The 18,125-nt window shown below is 47.3% G+C and overlaps 1 protein-coding gene across 8 annotated transcripts in view; it reads right to left on the bottom strand.

The window, feature by feature from the left end:
• The window catches only part of caskin1 (CASK interacting protein 1), a 47,023-nt gene that overhangs the window by 7,308 nt on the left and 21,590 nt on the right, over positions 1–18,125 (bottom strand). For 4 of the 8 annotated variants that reach the window (XM_053852446.1, XM_053852443.1, XM_053852444.1 and 1 more), the window contains 15 exons: positions 14,701–14,752; positions 13,299–13,396; positions 13,090–13,235; positions 12,371–12,466; positions 11,147–11,277; positions 10,421–10,529; positions 10,190–10,298; positions 9,922–10,016; positions 8,691–8,808; positions 6,684–6,929; positions 4,130–4,234; positions 2,326–2,444; positions 2,152–2,233; positions 1,777–1,886; positions 276–386 (listed from right to left, as the gene is read on the bottom strand). In XM_053852446.1, coding sequence (XP_053708421.1) covers positions 276–386; positions 1,777–1,886; positions 2,152–2,233; positions 2,326–2,444; positions 4,130–4,234; positions 6,684–6,929; positions 8,691–8,808; positions 9,922–10,016; positions 10,190–10,298; positions 10,421–10,529; positions 11,147–11,277; positions 12,371–12,466; positions 13,090–13,235; positions 13,299–13,396; positions 14,701–14,752 — 1,727 coding nt within the window. The remainder of the gene's footprint in view (positions 1–275; positions 387–1,776; positions 1,887–2,151; positions 2,234–2,325; positions 2,445–4,129; positions 4,235–6,683; positions 6,930–8,690; positions 8,809–9,921; positions 10,017–10,189; positions 10,299–10,420; positions 10,530–11,146; positions 11,278–12,370; positions 12,467–13,089; positions 13,236–13,298; positions 13,397–14,700; positions 14,753–18,125) is intronic. The other 4 variants (XM_053852448.1, XM_053852447.1, XM_053852449.1 and 1 more) reach the window with 4 other exon arrangements.

Below are 18,125 nucleotides of genomic sequence, written 5' to 3'. Positions count from 1 at the left end.
TGATGTCAAAACTGCAGCCTCCATGCTCTGGACTGCTGGTCGACCTGCGTTCTCTCCACAGATCTGAAATGAGCGACCTCTAACGGTGACTCAAACCTGAGCAGAGTGTCGCCTGAGGCTTGCTGTCCTCGACTGGAAACTAGCAGACATGCTGGAGGCTTGAGCCAGTACCCGGGTGGCCTGGATCACTTGGCAGTTTAACTACAGAACACAGCTTGCCGGAACTCTTTGCTGCTCCTCTGGAGGTTGATGGTGGGGCCCGTCAGTTGCCTTACCTCTGGGGTCATTCGGCTAATGGTGGGCAAGTCATAGCCAGCGCCCAGGAAGTTTGGAGCGTAGACCTGCAGCTGAAAGTCGCTCAGCCATTGGACAACGGCCTCTGAGCTCTACGGGAGAGAAGACAGGGGCATTTGCAGTCACTGGTTCCTTGAGTCCAGGCAAACACCTGCCCGTGTTTAAAGTTGCACATGAGGGCGCGTGTAAACCCTCAAGCTAAGGTCACAGCTCTAAATCTGGTTCGGATTCAAGAACAGTTGCGGAGGTCGTCGTTGATATGGTCACAATTTAAGGTTCGTTTTTCCCTTCAGTGGGAGAGGAGGAAGACTTTTGGTGCCACCCAGCTCACGGAGACGAAGCTCTTGGATGGCGAGTGAAGGTCATGGCAGTAGAGGTTCCCCTCACATCACCTGAGGTGGCGCATGTCTCCAGATTTCTGCTCCATCTGGTGAAGGCGGTGCCTCCAGAAGTGACATTTGTCATTGAGAGATTCAGTCACTTGCTAGATGCAAGAGAAACAACTGGCATCTCTTCTGCTAAGAGTGAGGCACCCAAGAGTGAAGTCCTGTGGCCAGCCTGGACCTTCGCTGAGGTCCACCATCGAGCCAATCAGAACCTTGAATATGATCGACCACCATCGTGACGTTGACCTTTCATTGTGACCAGTTCAAGAACATCTGTGCAACAACAGGTTGTCCACACGGAACTGGGGATATCCGTCATGTAGTTTGAGGCGAATCAGAACTGAGAGAGTAGTTTATCCGTCAAAATATTAGTTTGGCTATTTAACAACATGACTATCTACAGAAGACTCCAGTCAAACCCTTCCTCCCTCCATGCTTTCCTGCCGAGGGGATATTGAGGAATTGAAAGCTAACAGATGGCAGCGATAGCATGACTAACACACACACACACGCACACACAGACACACACAGACACACACAGACACACACACACACAACCACCTGCTGTCAAATATGCTCACATGTGAGCAGGCTTGAAATAATTTATACAATAAGGACGTAAACGTGGGCGCCCACATGTGGACAAACACGCAGCAGCCAGCAGCTTACTGTACATGCTGTGAAGTCCACTTTCACACGGCGAGCTCATCCACCCACTCCATGTTCAGCACGGCTGTGCCAACACACGCACACAAAGCTACCGATAATCACGGGAGCGATATTCATCTCGGCAAAACAAGAAGAAGAAATGCTGCGATGACAGGCTGCAACTTAAATTAGCCAGGGATGGACAGCAGGTTAGCGTGAAGAGCGGAAGGTGGTGCGCACACTCACCGTGTCGTGGCTGCAGCCGAACACGCGCAGCACCGACGAGGCCAATTGTGAGAGAAACCGCTGGGTCATCTCTAGAGTGTGTGAGTGTGTGTTGTGGTTGAGGTTGGAGGAGTTGTTGTGATGCTGCAGCTAGCGGCGCGTGAGTGATGGAGAGGAGAGAGCGATAGAGAGAGGAGAGTGGGTGACTTCGGGACGGTCCTACCTTCCCCTCGCATGGCGCCTCCCCTTTCCTGGACGCTGTTGCATCATAAGGCGGTGCTTCGTGGAGTGGACAGCCGGAGAGGCTCGATGTGCGGGAGGAGTTGTTGGAGCCTGAAGGCAAAAATGTCACTGCCTTTTTCTCTTCCTTCGAATAAACAGCTCAGAGCTTCATTGCTCAATCGCGGTCAATGAGTCCTGTCTCGGCCATCATCCTACAGCTCAGAGCCGCAGGTGTGTGCAGGGGTCGGACAACGTCAGCAGACTAGTTTCTGCTTCACGCCTTGCTACCGCCCTGAACGTTGTGTCGTCCATGAGCTACCTTCCTTCCTTCCTCAACCCTCCAGGTTTGCTATTACAACCCCAACATGAACTGTACCTGGAGGCTGGTCGACAGACTTGGACTGCTCCATCAGATGCTCCTTGGCTTTGGCGGACTGGGACAAGACGGTGGCCAGAAGCTAAACAATCGCCAAACAATTCGGGTGAGTAAACTTTTCAATTCACAATGGAATTTTAGGGGTTATTTTCGTGTTATCTGTGGGTGTGGTACCTTAACGCCCTCAGCCTGAGCGTGGAGAATGTGAGCGGCGCTGCCGGCGCTCTGCCCGCTGCCTGAAGACCGGACACTGGTCACGCTGCCCGAGCTCCCTAGACTGCTGCGGTCTCCACCTGTAACGATCATTCATTCAAAGCACACACACACACACACCAGCAGCCACAAGCAGAGGTTTTGCATTCGAGCGACAGACAGATGGAAACAAACACACATCGTATGGTTTAGCTGAGGTCCGGACAGTAGGTGTGACTCTCCATTGAAATGCACTGGGCAGCACGACTTCTGATGGCCTGGTGTGGACGGACAGTGACGTGATTGATGGGTGAGTGGCGGATGAGCGAAGTGAACAAGACAGATTTCTCACTTGGCACACTCCTCACGCACATACACACCATTCTACGCTCCTCACCAGGACACACTCCCGAGCACACAGACTGAAGACTGATGCAGATGGCCGCAGTCCTACACACACGTTGGCTAGCTCCGGCTCATATTAGGATGGAGAACGTGTTGAGGTGTGGAGACAGGTCGACGAGTATCTGAGGCCTGAGGGGCGTGACACAGGGGCCCCATCCACACGTGCATGAGGACGTACAAAGCCTTCCCTCTGCGTGTGTCCAACATCAAAGGTTGTCTACTCATGACCATTGTTTTGGCAAGGTCTGATGACACACCAGCAGGAGGCGACAAAAGAACCTAATACTGCATAACAACATAGCAGTGGTACAGTCCAGTTTTTTTGTCGGTTTGTGAGTGATTTAGGAAAAACCAACCCAATCAAGTCTTCTGCATCAGTGTGAGTGTTCCACTTTGAACTACTAAGCTCCTCCCACACCACACCTTTCACCTCCATGTCCTATGAAGCTCACTGATAGTCATGCTCTTCTCTCTTCTCCTGGAGTCTTCTCCTCCAAAACCCTTCCACCAAACTGCAGACAGTCTCTCCTGATGGCTGAAGGAACAGCATGGACCAGATTCTCAACACTTTGAAACCTGCCATCCAGAGGCAACTCCTCCGTGAATCGAGAGTTGGCCCTGTCATGTGATCCAGGTCAGACCTCCAGCGACCTTGGAACACTGGCCATGACTAACACCTCTTGACATGGGATTCCAACCCTATAGCTTTCTGATCCAGCAAAACCATGACTATTGGTATCGGTTCAGTACGGTGCAGGCATAGGTTGTTACGGAACCATTAGCCACAGAGTAGTGTGTCGCACGGCGCATGTCTGAACTGTACCACTCCACTCTACGTGTTATGGATAATGTGGTTTCCCACCTGCTCATCGAGGTGGTCCACATGGATGTGTGGACGAGGCTGTCGGTGACATGACTCAATTTGGATCCAAACGGAGGATGTCAGATACTGTTGGACCTCTGACCTAAGACCCGTTGTACACCTGGGGTTAGTCTCAGTGACTGGTGGCAAGACCACACTCGGTTGCCCCTGACATCTCCTCTGTCGCGTTTTCTGTGATCTGAACTTGATTCTTGACCTTTTGCATCAACTGAGACTCCACAACCATGTTCCTCAACCTCAAATAGACCAGTTTCTCCTTGAAGCCTAGTATTCAAGTATCGAATATATTCTCCTTGTCTATGGCTTCGCGCAGTGGCTTCACTTCTCCCCTAAAGGATGCATCCTGTATTGGAAACTCCATCTCGATTCAATCCAGCGGTGCTATCATGTGGCCGTCCAATCTCAAACAGATCTGTCGAGACACTCTCCCAGGTGTAAAAGGGGCCACTGTTTAAGAAGTCGGGGGTTGAGGGTTCAAGCGCAGCGCGGCTCCATTACCTGCCACAGGCTTGCGCAGTACCCAGATCTCTTCGTTGGAGCCTCCATGGGGCCCACCAGACGGAGTGGGTGAGCTGTGAGGACTGGCCTCTGTGCCGCGACAACCTTCAACACAGAACACCACGGTTAGCGGCTAACGGACCCTGGAGCTGGCTAGGTGAGCTAAGGGACTTCAGTCTTCAATACAAACAGAAAAGTTTGTAGTCTAGGGTCAGTCGGACGATTAGGGCTTTCATATTTCAGATCTCTCTGGGTCGGATGGAGAAGCAAAAGGAGAGTCCCTTTCTTTGTCTGGATTTTGCGGTGGAACTACTTCCTGTTGACCTTTGTCAGACAGATCTAATGAATGAGGACCGAGTCGCTGATATACTGTATATCAACTGTCTTCAACAAAGACTCCGCAGACGTGCCGCACCCAACACTTTCACCTGATACTCCATCGCTGCAGATTAAAACCAAGCCAATCTCAATGACACATGAAGCGTCCTCTGCGGGCTGAAGTTTTAAACCTCAGTGACTCAAAACGGACGCGCACATTTCCCCTAAAATCTCCACTTCACCTGAGTTAAACTGCTGACTCTAAAATCTTGTTCAAATGTGTATTTGAAATAGGAACAAAAAAATAAATAGCTCAAAGCACTCTACTCACTCAGGACCACTGTCATTCACACCGACAGACGAACACACACAGAAATAAAACATCATATATATATATGAAAACATTTATATACTCGTCGTACATAAATAAATCCATAATATGAGTATCTGTGTATATACACTTGTATGCCAAAATGTACATACACATACATATATAATGCGGGTGTGGGATTATATATGTACGCCGCTGCAAGATGGCGCTGCTGTAAAGTGCATTTGGAGAGTTATAAACCATTATAAAGTGTTTATAATGGTTTATACATCAGAATATGTGAATTACAGCTGCAGAGAAACACAGAGGAATATTTCCACCCTTCTTTCTTTCCACTGTTTTCAATTTCTCCAGGTGACTTGAGTGTTGTACTTTGTGTGGACATTGGTGGCAGAAAAATGCCTCCATATTGGTCCTATAGCTTCACTGTTTAGCATTACCGCAGCAGATTTGAGGGACACGTAGAAGCCGTAATATCGGGGATCTTACGGTGTATGTACGGCGTGTATTCAACTGTATTTAAGCGGTGAACAATCTGAAAAACCCACGAAACTCTTTGAGCTCAAAGCGTCTGATTGGAAATAAAACAGAGCTTTACGTGTTAGTGAGTCATGGTCGACCTGGAGGAATCACATATCACCTCGACTGACAGGTTCAGCCTCCGAAGAGTGAAACACTTACCTGCCAAAACTCATTATCACCTCTTTCAACAGCATATTCTGCACAGCAAAACCTCCATCCCACATTTCACTAACGCAGACGCTTCATTAAATTAAACCATGGACCCACCCACCCACACACACACACACACACACACACACACACACGCACACACACACATGCAGGTATTCACAGAGGCGGGTCAGTGGTGTGAGGAGGATTGAAGGTGGACAGGTTCGACGGAGACACACAGTTTGTTTGGGGTAGATGTGTGTGTGTGTGAGTGTGTGTGTGTTGTGAGGTTGAAAAATGTGATACACAGGGAGAGCGAGGAAAAAACAAGAGGGAAATACATTAAAAAATAAAGAAAATCAAACACACTTAAGCCCAACTTAACTGAACAGAATGAAGTCCTGTCTCTAAAATTGCTGAAACTAACCTTAAAAGTCTCACAAGAATCTTAATATTAGCATGCCAACTTAACACATGAAAGAGTGATATAAGACCAATTCTGGAAACTTAAAAATACAAAAGCAAAAGCAGTACAGCAGTGATGGCATTTGACTCTTCGCTTCACCAAAAACAGTACTGATGCCGTGGAATCATCACTGGTCTATTTTTCAAAACATATTTGGTGAGTTGTGGAACTGAGTCTCACATGGGCCGAAGTGCAGCCCAGATAAAGCCACTCATTTCCTAGCTTGGAACTGAAATCCCCACCTGGAAAGTCAGTTCCAGAGGGACACTAAGCTCCTCAAGGTTCTGATAGATTTGTCAAGGAAAACATAAAGCTACACAGAACCGAAGGTCTCAGCTCTGAACACCCCAGGAATAACAAGTGAGAGGGAGTTCTGAAGACAAGTATTGGACCCACAACTCTGTTGAGAACCCTTTCATCTGAGCTAAAATGACGTTTCCCTCCCTGATGACACTTCGAGATGGGAACGTTGCGACCTTATAGATCACCAAGATCCAAGACAGAACTCGTCTCTCCAGACAGAGACCTGACTCTTATAAATAGGAGATGAAAACAGGAAACCAAAAGTCATACAGTGAGAATAAAAAAACACATAGAGTTACATAAATAATAATGAGGACAGAAAACTTTAATGGATGCCTTCTGGGATCAGAATCTTCCAGAACCAATCGGAACCTCTTAAACTGGATAATTGATCAGACGACAGGAAAGCATCCCTTGAAGTTCATTAATAATAAGAGAGATAATAATGAAAAGGGGGCGTGTACCTGGGGCGGTGGGTGTGTCTCCCTGTGGGGTCGTCACGGGCGACCTGTTATAGCCAAAGGAAGTGAAAAGTGGAAGCAGTGGCTGATGGGAATGTGGTGGAGGAGGAGGCGGTGGAGGCAGGATATGGATCTGATGGAAGGCGGTGTCGTTGCCGTTGACTACCGCGTTGGCAGGGGCCACCGTCGCCGGGGCAACCAGCTGTATCTTTTGAAACTGTTGGGTGCAAATGACTGTGCTGGCCAAACCTAGATACACCCATCGTGACGACACGCACGCACACACAAACACAACCAGCCGACGGTAGACCACCGTCACGGGACAAACAAACAAAACAAAACAAAAAACAAAACAGAGAATTACATGTGAGGAAAAGAAAGAGTTAAAAGAAATGGAAACTGATGATGAAAGAAAAATAATCTTATCAGTAAAATGTTTTGAAATAGATGGGGAATGATGAACCGATGAGCAGAAAAGAACAACAAAAGAAGTCAAATGTTATGGAAAATGAATTTTTTGAATTTTTTTAATTGATTTTTTTTTTTAGTTTTCCTGTCCTTTTCAATTGGTCATTATATTTCATTATTGCTAATTCTTTTATTTTTTTGTGGGTCCTGCTACTTTGATAATTCCTTTGTTTCATATTTTTATTTATTTATCCCTTATTATTTATTGTCATGACTAGCCTTTACATAACTGCTAGTGTTGTTGTTAATATAGTTAATGACGATAATACGTTGTAGCGAATAATATTTAGATTATTATTGCTGCTGCAGTGTTTCATGGTAAAATGCTAGTATTGTATCCAAAACATCTAATAATGCATGCAAATATTTAAAATAATGTCAGCAAAATGAACAAAAATGAGCAAAGAAAATGAAGAAGCGGTAAACATTTCTTCTCAGCGTTTTAGAAAGAAAGCAACCTAAAAGTGATGACGTTGTGAAATAATTTGATCCGGTAGTTATGGCAGCTTGAATGCAGCAGATGAGTGAGGAATCAAAACAACTGAAAGGTTCATAAAAGATGAGCAGACCACTGAGAAATATGAGACTGAAGTACGCATGCTCCCTGTGAGAACATCATAAGGACCAGCACTGAGGGACGATGGTTTCCTAAGCTAGCTCCTGCTGGCGGTCGGCAGGTGAGAGAGGAAGGTGAGATCAGAGGTGGAGATGAACCCGACAGCAACCAACACGCTGACTCAGACGACAGAGAGACAGACCAACAGCCCAAATCCTCCCAGACAAACACACAAAAACAGGAATAAATTGGCGAGGCCAGATGGAGGTGAAGATGATCTCACCTGTCCAGCTCACCTCGAGACATGAAAACTGTCTGTCGGCAGCGAGACCCTCAGAAACCCTCTGAACTCCTCCTTAGAGAGCCTAACTAACAAAGTCCACATAAAACACATCACACTCCACATTGCTTGTCTATGTGACATTCCACTGACAACTGTACTACCTGACACACAACTGGGTGATGCTTTTGTGTGTAAAATGAAGAGTAAGTTTCAGGATTCTAAGATAGGTGGCACTCATGCTACACCAAAGCAAACTCGATGAAAGAGTGAGGAAGGTTTCTTTGGACTCAAAATAAACAAAGACTGCTGCATAAACACCTGGTTTCTTTGGTGTCTCTGAGGGTTCTGATGTGCTCAGTCCAGGTGATGCGCCTGAAGAGTGTCTGATTTTGGATTATAACCTGCAGAGATTTTCTTCTCCAGGATTTTGAGATCAGTTGAACTATTGCCTTCCAATAAACTGCTGCTGTGTTCAGGGTTCTGTGGCCAGCTCTGATGCCATCTGATGTTTTCATTTCTCTACAAGCAGCTCCTCGGGGTCAACATCATCCCAGCATGAGGATCAAATCACACTTGGCCCCTGTCGCGTCACAGGGACGCCTCCATCACCCCCACAGCCGTGAGCTCCTGCTGCAGCTGCTAATGCAAAACCCACCCCACCCACCCACCCAACCCCACCCCGAACCAACATACACACACACACCTGTGCGCTTGCTGATGACCTCCACCATGGTGGACGGGAAGTAGCCCACGCGGTCGTTTCCTGTCCGGTTGTCATGAATACAGCCCTTCCAGCGTCCGTCAGGATGCTGCTCCAACACCTGCAGGTTCACAAGCCACAGTCAGTTCATGGAGGTCTGATGTTTCAGGTATTACTGAGGGTCAAAGTGCTCCTGATGACGCGACTCATTTTGAACAGGAAGTACTTCAGGTGCAATGCACAAGGAATAATATTCGGTAAAATGGTCTTGGATTTGAACTTTTACTTCCTAGTTCTTGTAGCAGTAGAAGTATTAATTGAACGTGGATCAAATAGTAGTAGAAGCAGTAGTATATGAGGGAATAAAGTAAAGCAAGCAGTACTTTGCAAACAACAAGTTACCAGTACACATTGCAAAATTTAGTGAGGTAGTGCTCATAGCATCGCAGTTGTCAGTTGTGCTGGAAGTTTTTGTCGCAGTACTAATGATTGCAGTAATATCTGTTATAGAAGTAGTAAAATAAGTAATGTTGAAGTAGTAGCGGGAAAGGTAGGAGTAGCACTCCTTGGAGGAGAGACAGAAGAAGCATTGAAGAAACCAGGATTCAATTCGAGAAGTTGTAGTATAACTAGTCAAAGAATGTCATAATTATTGTCATACTACTAGAAAGGTAGTGAAAGCTTTAGCAGAAGCACTGACAGAAGTATCAGCATCAGTCATAGGAGCAGAAGTAGTTCTGAGTGCAGGAACATGATTTATATTGGTAGTGTTACCCACCGTAGTAGTGTGATACTGCTCATGTTGCTAGTAAAGGAAGTAAAGGAACCAGTGTAGCTTGTGTGGACTGATAAATATTCTTCTCAAGGTCTGAGTCGACTGAGAGACTTCCTCATCCAGGCCCGCAGGGAGACGCGGCGCTGCTTGCTTTTCTAATTGCGGCAGTAAGAAGCCTTCAGAGGCACAAACCAGCATAAATATTCATGCTGGCGAGCAGACGAGCGGCGGGACCGAGTCCATGTTTCTCAGAAAAAAAAAACCCTGGTGAACAAGAGACGAAGAAGCTGCTCTTGTTTAGCTTCCGCTCGGAAACTAAAGGTGGTTCCTGAAAAGAGACGCCGAGTGGAGGAGCGGCGGCCGAGCTGAGCGGTGCGTGCAGCACACACCTGAGGCCGGCCCGGTGTGTGTGTGTGTGTGTGTGTGTGTGTGTGTCTGTGTGTGTGTGTGGGGCCTCACCGTGATGACGTCTCCAGCTTTGATGTTCAGGCTTGTCAGGTCGTAGTTGTTGCAGTAATCCTTCAGAGCTCGGACCTGCAGAGCCGCGGACGCATCTGAAGACACACACGTGTCTGTCAGTCCTCCACACTCATCCCACCGTCTAATCCCAGCATCAATATCATTAGTAGCTCATCCACTAATCGTCTCATTTTCACCCATTTTACCCAACTGCCACTACACTGATGTCACTTGTAAGCACATAAATCCACATCCGCCCTCCTCTCACCCCTCAGGAGCTGCTTGATCTCTCTGCTGGCTTGTGTGGCAGTGAACTGGTAGACGATGTCCAGGGCCGTCTGACTGTAGGTGTTCCTCACTGCGGCGTTGATTCCGCTCTGCAGGAAGTGGTTCAAAATCAGGACGGAGAAAGAAAGGTTCCCCGTCACCCTCCTGTGTGCGGCTAAGAATGTAACGGCTGCTAGCAGAAGGTTTCCATCGGTGCCTGGGCACCTCGTACCTCCAGCAGCAGCCTGACAGCGTCGGTCTTCCCACAGAGAGCAGCTTCATGCAGGGCCGTCCCCGCCTTGGTCTGTCTGTTGATGTCGATCCCGGCCTGGATCAAGAGTCTGCCGACAGAGAGATGAGGAGGTGTGACTGTGGGCGCTGCTGCAACCATTTTGCTAGCTCCACCAATCTAAGCCTTTTAGCTTAGCTCCTTTTTAAACACAGACTGAAGGTAAAATGACAACAAATCTGTTCAATAAAAAGCAAAAATCAATATGACACAAACACCATGGGTGAAGACAGATCAAAACATACTGTTTAGAATCTTATTTCAAGTGTTTTCTGACCTGCCAGTTGCACTGGAAGTTGCTAACCAGCCGCCGCTAAAGCTAACAAATGAGCGGGAGCCTGTTCCGCTGACCTGAAGCTCATGCTGCGAAGCAGAATGTCTGAACTATGGCTCTCTTCTTTCTTGGTTCTGAACACAACTATTATCCTTCAGACGTCTGAGGAAGAAGCTGTCAACCACTCATTTAATCAGCCTCTAAACACTCGTGTGGGTGTGTGCGCCGCCTGTGTGTAATGAGCTCCGTTTGTTAGCGTCACCTGAAGCTCGCGGCTCTATTAACGCTGACAGACGTTATTTTCTCACTGTGACCTCTGCTCGCCACCTCCTGTCAGTCAAGCAGCAGCCAGCCCAGTAAACACAATGGCGCTTGTGTGTGTGTGTTCAGTTCACCTGATGATGTCTATGTGTCCGTTCTTCGCAGCCAGGTGTAGAGGTGACGTCCCGTTCGGGTCGGTGGTGTCTCCCTTCTTAGGTTCCAGGAGAGCAGCGCACATGTTGCTGGAGAGCAACAACTGGACCACCTGAACACACCACAGTACTTAGAGTCCAACTCACCCCACTTGCTTTATATACTAACACACACACACACACACCAATCCAGATAACACAACCAACACTCACAAAGTCCACACAAGCTACTTTTTTATTCAGATAAAGAAAACCCCAGGACACAACACTACGTAGGGCGCGCACGCCAAAAATACGGGGCAGAATACTCCGACATACACTGACACACAGGACACACACGACCAACACTCACCCACTCTAAAACACATACGCTCCGTCACCTGACCTCACATCAGACTGGCACACTCACTCGTACTGCTGTCTCAGTGGGGACATTTCAATGACTTTCAAGCCTGTCAACCTAAAGCCAAACATCCAAAACAAACAGCTAACCTTAACCAGGCCTCTGAACCAAACCTAAACCCCCCCCCCTCAGTATAATGACCCAGTTATTTTGAAGTCTGCATCATCAAATTTACATTGGGGGGACCAGCAAAAAATGTCCCCACAAGCAGGTGTGTTTCCAGTAATTGGTCCCCACAAGTATAGCTAAACCAGGTCCAAGCTAACCCACCAAAACACCACCACAAAACACGATGTGATCACATGTGCTAATCGCTAACCACCACACAATAAATCCCGACGCACACAAAACAACTGGCATGCAGGAACACACTGAAAATACATTTCCACTACTCTGCATGTATTTGACATTATTATCAAATTGAAATTGTAATACAAGTATTTTCAAGAAGATTAAAGAGCTTCAGTTTAAATGAGGTGATAGAAAAACTTGACTGTAGCCACCGTTTATTGTGCTATTGTCAAAGTGATGCAAAATAAACTTTGTTGTTTAAAAGTAAGTACGGCTCCATCATTGGATTCAGCCATATACCAAATTCATTCAAACTGAAAAATGTGGCTTCTTGTGGCAAATTTAATTGAATTGAGATTATTTAATTCATCACAAATTCTCTAATTAACGATTTTTTTTCATCGAATCCCACCCCTAAAAAACTATGAATTCTAAGGAAAATGAAAAATCGAGAAAACACAGCTTTGCTTAGAAGGAAAGCCACACACAGAGCCAGTGCTGCAGGATCTCACCCCGACTCTCCCGAATTCACAGGCCAGGTCCAAGGGTGTCTTCCCGTTGTTGTCCACGATACATGGGTTGGACTGGTGCTGCAGCAGCATCTCCGACTAGAAACCACAACACACAATTTCAGGTGTCACAGCGACGGAGGCTGCAATGACTCCGCGGCTCTGCCCAAAACCTCAGCCAGGAAGCGACACACGGAAAGCCTCCTGATGTCATGTGGTGTTCAGGTACACTTCCGCCGAGCTTTCAGCCCATTTGCCTGATTGAGCGCTGATGCGGATGGGTGAATAAATCCTGATCATTTAATGAAGTAGAAAGTGTGCTTCATCATTTTGTCGTTTGTGGCGCCTCAGCATTTCTGCCATGTTTGCTGCCGGCTTTCATGAGTCGGCTGGATTCCACTGCCGACGAGCGGAGCAGCAGCGAGACGCAGTCTCCGATCTTGGAATATTCAGCTGAGCATCCAGGGAACAGCTTCTTCAGTCAAGCCACTCGTGCTGAGCTAACTTTGGTTCTAACGTTTTTAGAATGGAATATATGGAAGCAGGAAAAGAAAGTGCTGAGGCAGTGTCTGAGGCCAGGGAACAGATTCATATGCTACTTTTTTAAAAAAAATTTTTTCATTTTATTTGGAGCATTGATATCTTTATTATACTCCACAACATTTCTCATTTGTTCCAGGTGGCCATCATGTCATCAGTCCAGAGCATGTGACTCAACTCACCACATCATAGTGTCCATGTTGAGCAGCCAGGTGAAGAGGAATCTGTCCTTCGTCTGATTGGCCGTTGACCGACGACCCTGATTTCAGCAGCATCTTCATGGGCTCGGCCTTCCCTTGCCAGGCGGCGTAGTGCAGCGGCCGCATGCCTGCCGCACCAACAAGGCACAGGTGTAGCAGCCCCTTCTCTCCCCACCAGGAGCAGCTCTCACCTTTCTGGTCCCGGATGTCGACGGCAGCCTGAGACTCCAGCAGCAGGTTGATGAGCTCCAGGTTCCCATTGAGGGACGCATGATGCAGCGGAGAGAACCTGGAGCACACATCAGAATGTGCCCTCACACTTCCGTCCCATTCATCTTTGGACTGTACTGTCACACTGACAGTTGTCTGGCTGTTAGGAGCTTTGCATGCAGCACTTAAAATCATGAACACACACACACACACACCAGCTCACACAGGTCACAGATAATGGCCGACGCTTAGCATGACAAATAGATTACTGCCGTCGGATTAGAACCAGCATCTGATGTACATTCAGAGCTGAGGGGCAGAACCATGTAACGTGCAGCGTGCGAGAGGAGATGAGAGCGTAGCCTCTGATGAAGAGAAAGGTCATGGAAATGAGGAACTGCAACCTGGAGGCCTCAGCAGGTCGAGGTGCACAGTGTGACAGACACAGACAATACATGTCATGAGGCTCCACGGTCATACCAACGCTTCAAACTGACTCAAACTGAGTCTGTGTTCAGCAGCTCTGCACGCTGTGATGAAAAGTTACACGAGCAAAACATCGACTCAAATTATGCCGAGTTAAATAAAAGCAACATAGTGGAAGCAGCATGCACACAGTGATGACATCAATGCTTTAACTGCATGGCTTATTGTTTTTGGTGCAACACTGACTGGAAGCTAACGGCTAGCGAGTAATGTAAACTTAAAGTTAAAAAAAAAAAAAGCATTTATGCTAATGTGTTTGTAGAGTCCATCAGAAGACTGTTTTGATGTGGCAACCCTGTCACTGAAGTACTTTTTGTGACTGTTTATGTTATTTAATGATGCATTTCTATTTCATGTAATACATTTATTAACTTGCTTTGACAGTAGTTTAACTATAGTAGATATATCAAATATAAACTATTCATTTCTACTAGAAAAAGAGAGATTATAGTATATTTTATTTTATTTTCCTACACAGATAGGTTTCTATCTTGGGCCACTGATGTCAAATTTGAAAATCAATAAATAATAGCTTGAAAAAAAGAGCCACTTTCATTGTGTTTTTATTCCGCTCTCTGTTGCGTGAATCCAGCCTCGATCCAGAGTTAACCAGGGATGCAGTTACTCAGTGCTACATTACAGTGAGTGGGTGTGTCAGTGGGGGCCACACAGTCGTAGCAGAAGGGAAGCCCTCACTTCGCCAAGTAGTAAACCTGCCATGAAATATTGATACCCTTGTTCAGCGCATCTCCTCCTGCATCCTCTCAGGCAGACTGACTTTTGTTTTCACCCTGTTAAGCAGACCTTAGCTTCGCTTTTAAACACACACACGGTCTGGACTCCAGCAGACACAAGTCCACCGTCAAAAGGCTCTGAAAAGAATGAACTCCGACTCACCCATCCGTGTCCTGGAAGTTGACGTTCACCTTCTTGGCCGACCCCAGCAGCTCTGGAACACAATTACAGAGGAACGTTAATTGATTTCTGCCGAAGAAACACTCATTTATCACCATTTAGAGCCGAAGGATCTGCAGACGCAGCGGCGCTCACGTCATCATTGATGCTCACGCTGGCGTTCAGAGTCAGAGATCGAATCACTTCGACAGCGAGACACAACTCAGAAACAGATATCCTCATTCACGACGACAGCGTCTGCTTCTTCAGACAGATCCCGAGCGTAACATGCAGAAATTTTGCAGTGACATTTTTTAACAAAAAAAAACCCTTCTCATGGCAGAATACTACATCACGCCTGCTGATACTAAGACGATTATGACAGTGTCCTCCGGGAAGCGAACTTGTTGTGTGTTCAATGCAATCCCACTAAATCCAGCGGTTGGCTCTCCTTTTAACGTTTATTTAAAAGGATAAAAGCCTGAATTAAGGCCACATGCAGTCATGGCCTGAATCCAGAGCTCCAAAATTACTGCAGCCGGAGACGTTAAAAGCCACGAAACCAGGCCGTTAAGTGAGAAACGATAGCGAACATCGTGACGTCATTACAATGTAATGATAGATGGAGGCTCACAGATGCTTTTGGCCAAGACTTAACTTACTTACTCAATTTGCCTTTTCTGTTTTTAATTCCATGAGTGTACATATCTCGATATTGTCAAATGTACATCACTGAGAGCACACACACACCCAGACACACACAGTTTCCCTCCAGGCCACAGCAAACAGGACAGTGCCTCTTTTGTGGAGGCGACAGCTCTCAGTGCCACTGCAAGAGGAACATTGATTTTCTAGCAGGCTATATTTGAGCTCTCTCTCTCTCTCTCTCTCTCACACACACACACACACACACACAGATCAAAAGAGGTGGGACAATATAGGATGCACCCTGGCGGAAGCACGAAGCTGACTCTGACACCATGACCAGGCATCTTTCCCAAACACACCACTGCTTTTGTTTACAGTCATCTGCTCGCCATCCCTTCGATCTCATTCCCCCGGCGGCGCTCCCTGACCCCTGGACTCTGCCAGACTGGTTATTAGAGGAGAGAGTAACACACCCGGCAGCTGCTCGCCAGGAAAGTTTGGACAACACCCCAACAGCTCTCCCCATATTTATCACTTTTTAACCGTCACGTTTTCAGACATGCAAGTGTTGATCCGGAACTAGCATGCTAACGTGGAGGCGGGTGTTGTCACGTGCGAGACATTCACGATAGATCATGTCTGGACTGACCAGGATGGTGTTCAGAATGAGGGGAAACGTGTCTGTCTCTTGAACGATTCACCTTCCACCGTGAAGTTCCCTCCCACAAGCTCATTCCTGCAGATGACTTTACACTTCTCTTCTTTTCCCACCAACTTCCTCTCTTCTCTGGCCTCCCAATGCCGTCTCTTGTCCTCCCTCCTGTTGGCACCGAGGCTGGAAAAAAGTGCTCTGGACTCTGGAGAGATCTGAGAGTGGACCTGTTGTGCTGTTCTCTCCCTCGTCTGCCTGTTTCCTCCACTCGCAGCTCGTTCGTACCGCTGAATGGTATGTAAACAGAGATTTTAGCTCAAAGTTCATGGAGAACTCGAGAGAGAAAAGTGTCAGTTTTATGGCTAATTGGAAAGTTACTTTCTAAAGCTCAGATTGCAAACACCGCAAGCTTTCTGTGAGAACATATAAAGGATTAAGTACGTCAACTTTCACTTTCCACGGCTGCTTTCCTGCTCAGATCAGTGACTAACACTCCAGCACACATCCATCTGCTCCTCAGCGTTGCAAATCTCGAAGCATGATGTCATCCATGGTCATTTGACTTGACTGTCCATTTCCAAAGCTGCTGCATCATCAACTGCCACATCCAATTCAAAACAAACTCTTGAGTGAGTTTAACTTGTTGCACTCTGAGGCTCCCCCCTCCCTCCCCTGCTCCTCATGTTGTCAGATTAGAGCCCTGCCTGGACACCACCCAGGTCATTTAATAAGGGCAGAAGCTGAGAGTGAGACATCATATAAGGATAAAGTGGACAAGAGTGGGCGCTCTGCCAGCATTGTCCTCCTCCTGCCAGATCCACACACACACACACACACACACACACTCTCAAAGTGCAAGGACAAGCACGATACACATGCAGCCAATAAAGACGGAGGTCTATGTTGTTGTCTTGCTATACGTGTGTTAATGTCACCTCTGGAGCCGCTTCGACCTCTTCCTTCCTGCGTGAACACACACATCTGAGGGTCTCACACACACACCTATGTCTTTTCTTGGATTTTTGGAGCCGCTCCACAGATCACACTGGACTTCCTGGTCGCACACACACTTGTGAGATCCAGCTGAGGCCGGACAAACAGCTGGTTTTATCTCCAGGAAGAGAAAGCTGCCAAGTCTGACGAAACACGCTGGGAAACTTGAAAGCAGAATTTGTGGATCAAATGAACAACAACAGCACTTGACCGAGCCAGAGACGGAGCTGCGACGGATACTGGGGATGTGTCCAGATTTAGTGCCACATCTGTTCTAAGTTGTTCTCTGGTCTGAGGGCTACGAGGATGTTTCCCGACTGAAGAGGCAGCGGTGGAGGACTGGAGTCTAGGAAACCAGAGGAATATTACAACCCTGGGGTGGAGGGAGCAGAGATGAAGATGCTGAGGTTCTCTCTCCGAGTGACCAGGAGAGGATCAGGAACCAGTATATCAGAGTGTGTTTAGGAGACCAAGTCAGAGAGGCGAGATGGAAATGGTTTGGACATGTACAGAGGAGAGAGAGAGCCAGTACATTGGTAGATGAAGATGTTGAGATGTTGGAACTGCCAGGCAGAAGGTGGAGAGGAAGGCCAAAGAGGAGATTGATGGAGGTGGTGAAGGAGGACATGAGGTTTGGAGGTTTGAGAGAAGAGGAAGCAGAGGACAGGGGCAGATGGAGGAGGAAGATCTGCTGTGGCCACCACTGAAGGGAGAAGCAAGAAGAAGAAGAAAAAGAAGAAGGAGTAGGAACTGCCAGGCAGAAGGTGGAGAGGAAGGTCAAAGAGGAGATTGATGGAGGTGGTGAAGGAGGACATGAGGTCTGTAGGTTTGAGAGAAGAGGAAGCAGAGGACAGGGGCAGATGGAGGAGGAAGATCTGCTCTGGCCACCACTGAAGGGAGAAGCAAGAAGAAGAAGAAAAAGAAGAAGGAGGTAGGAACTGCCAGGCAGAAGGTGGAGAGGAAGGCCACAGAGGAGACTGATGGAGGTGGTGAAGGAGGACATGAGGTCTGTAGGTTTGAGAGAAGAGGAAGCAGAGGACAGGGGCAGATGGAGGAGGAAGATCTGCTCTGGCCACCACTGAAGGGAGAAGCAAGAAGAAGAAGAAAAAGAAGAAGGAGGTAGGAACTGCCAGGC

This window comes from Synchiropus splendidus, chromosome 19 (genome assembly GCF_027744825.2).
Source record: "Synchiropus splendidus isolate RoL2022-P1 chromosome 19, RoL_Sspl_1.0, whole genome shotgun sequence".
Taxonomy (NCBI): Eukaryota; Metazoa; Chordata; class Actinopteri; order Syngnathiformes; family Callionymidae; genus Synchiropus; species Synchiropus splendidus.
This window is presented reverse-complemented; position numbering and strand designations above follow the sequence as displayed.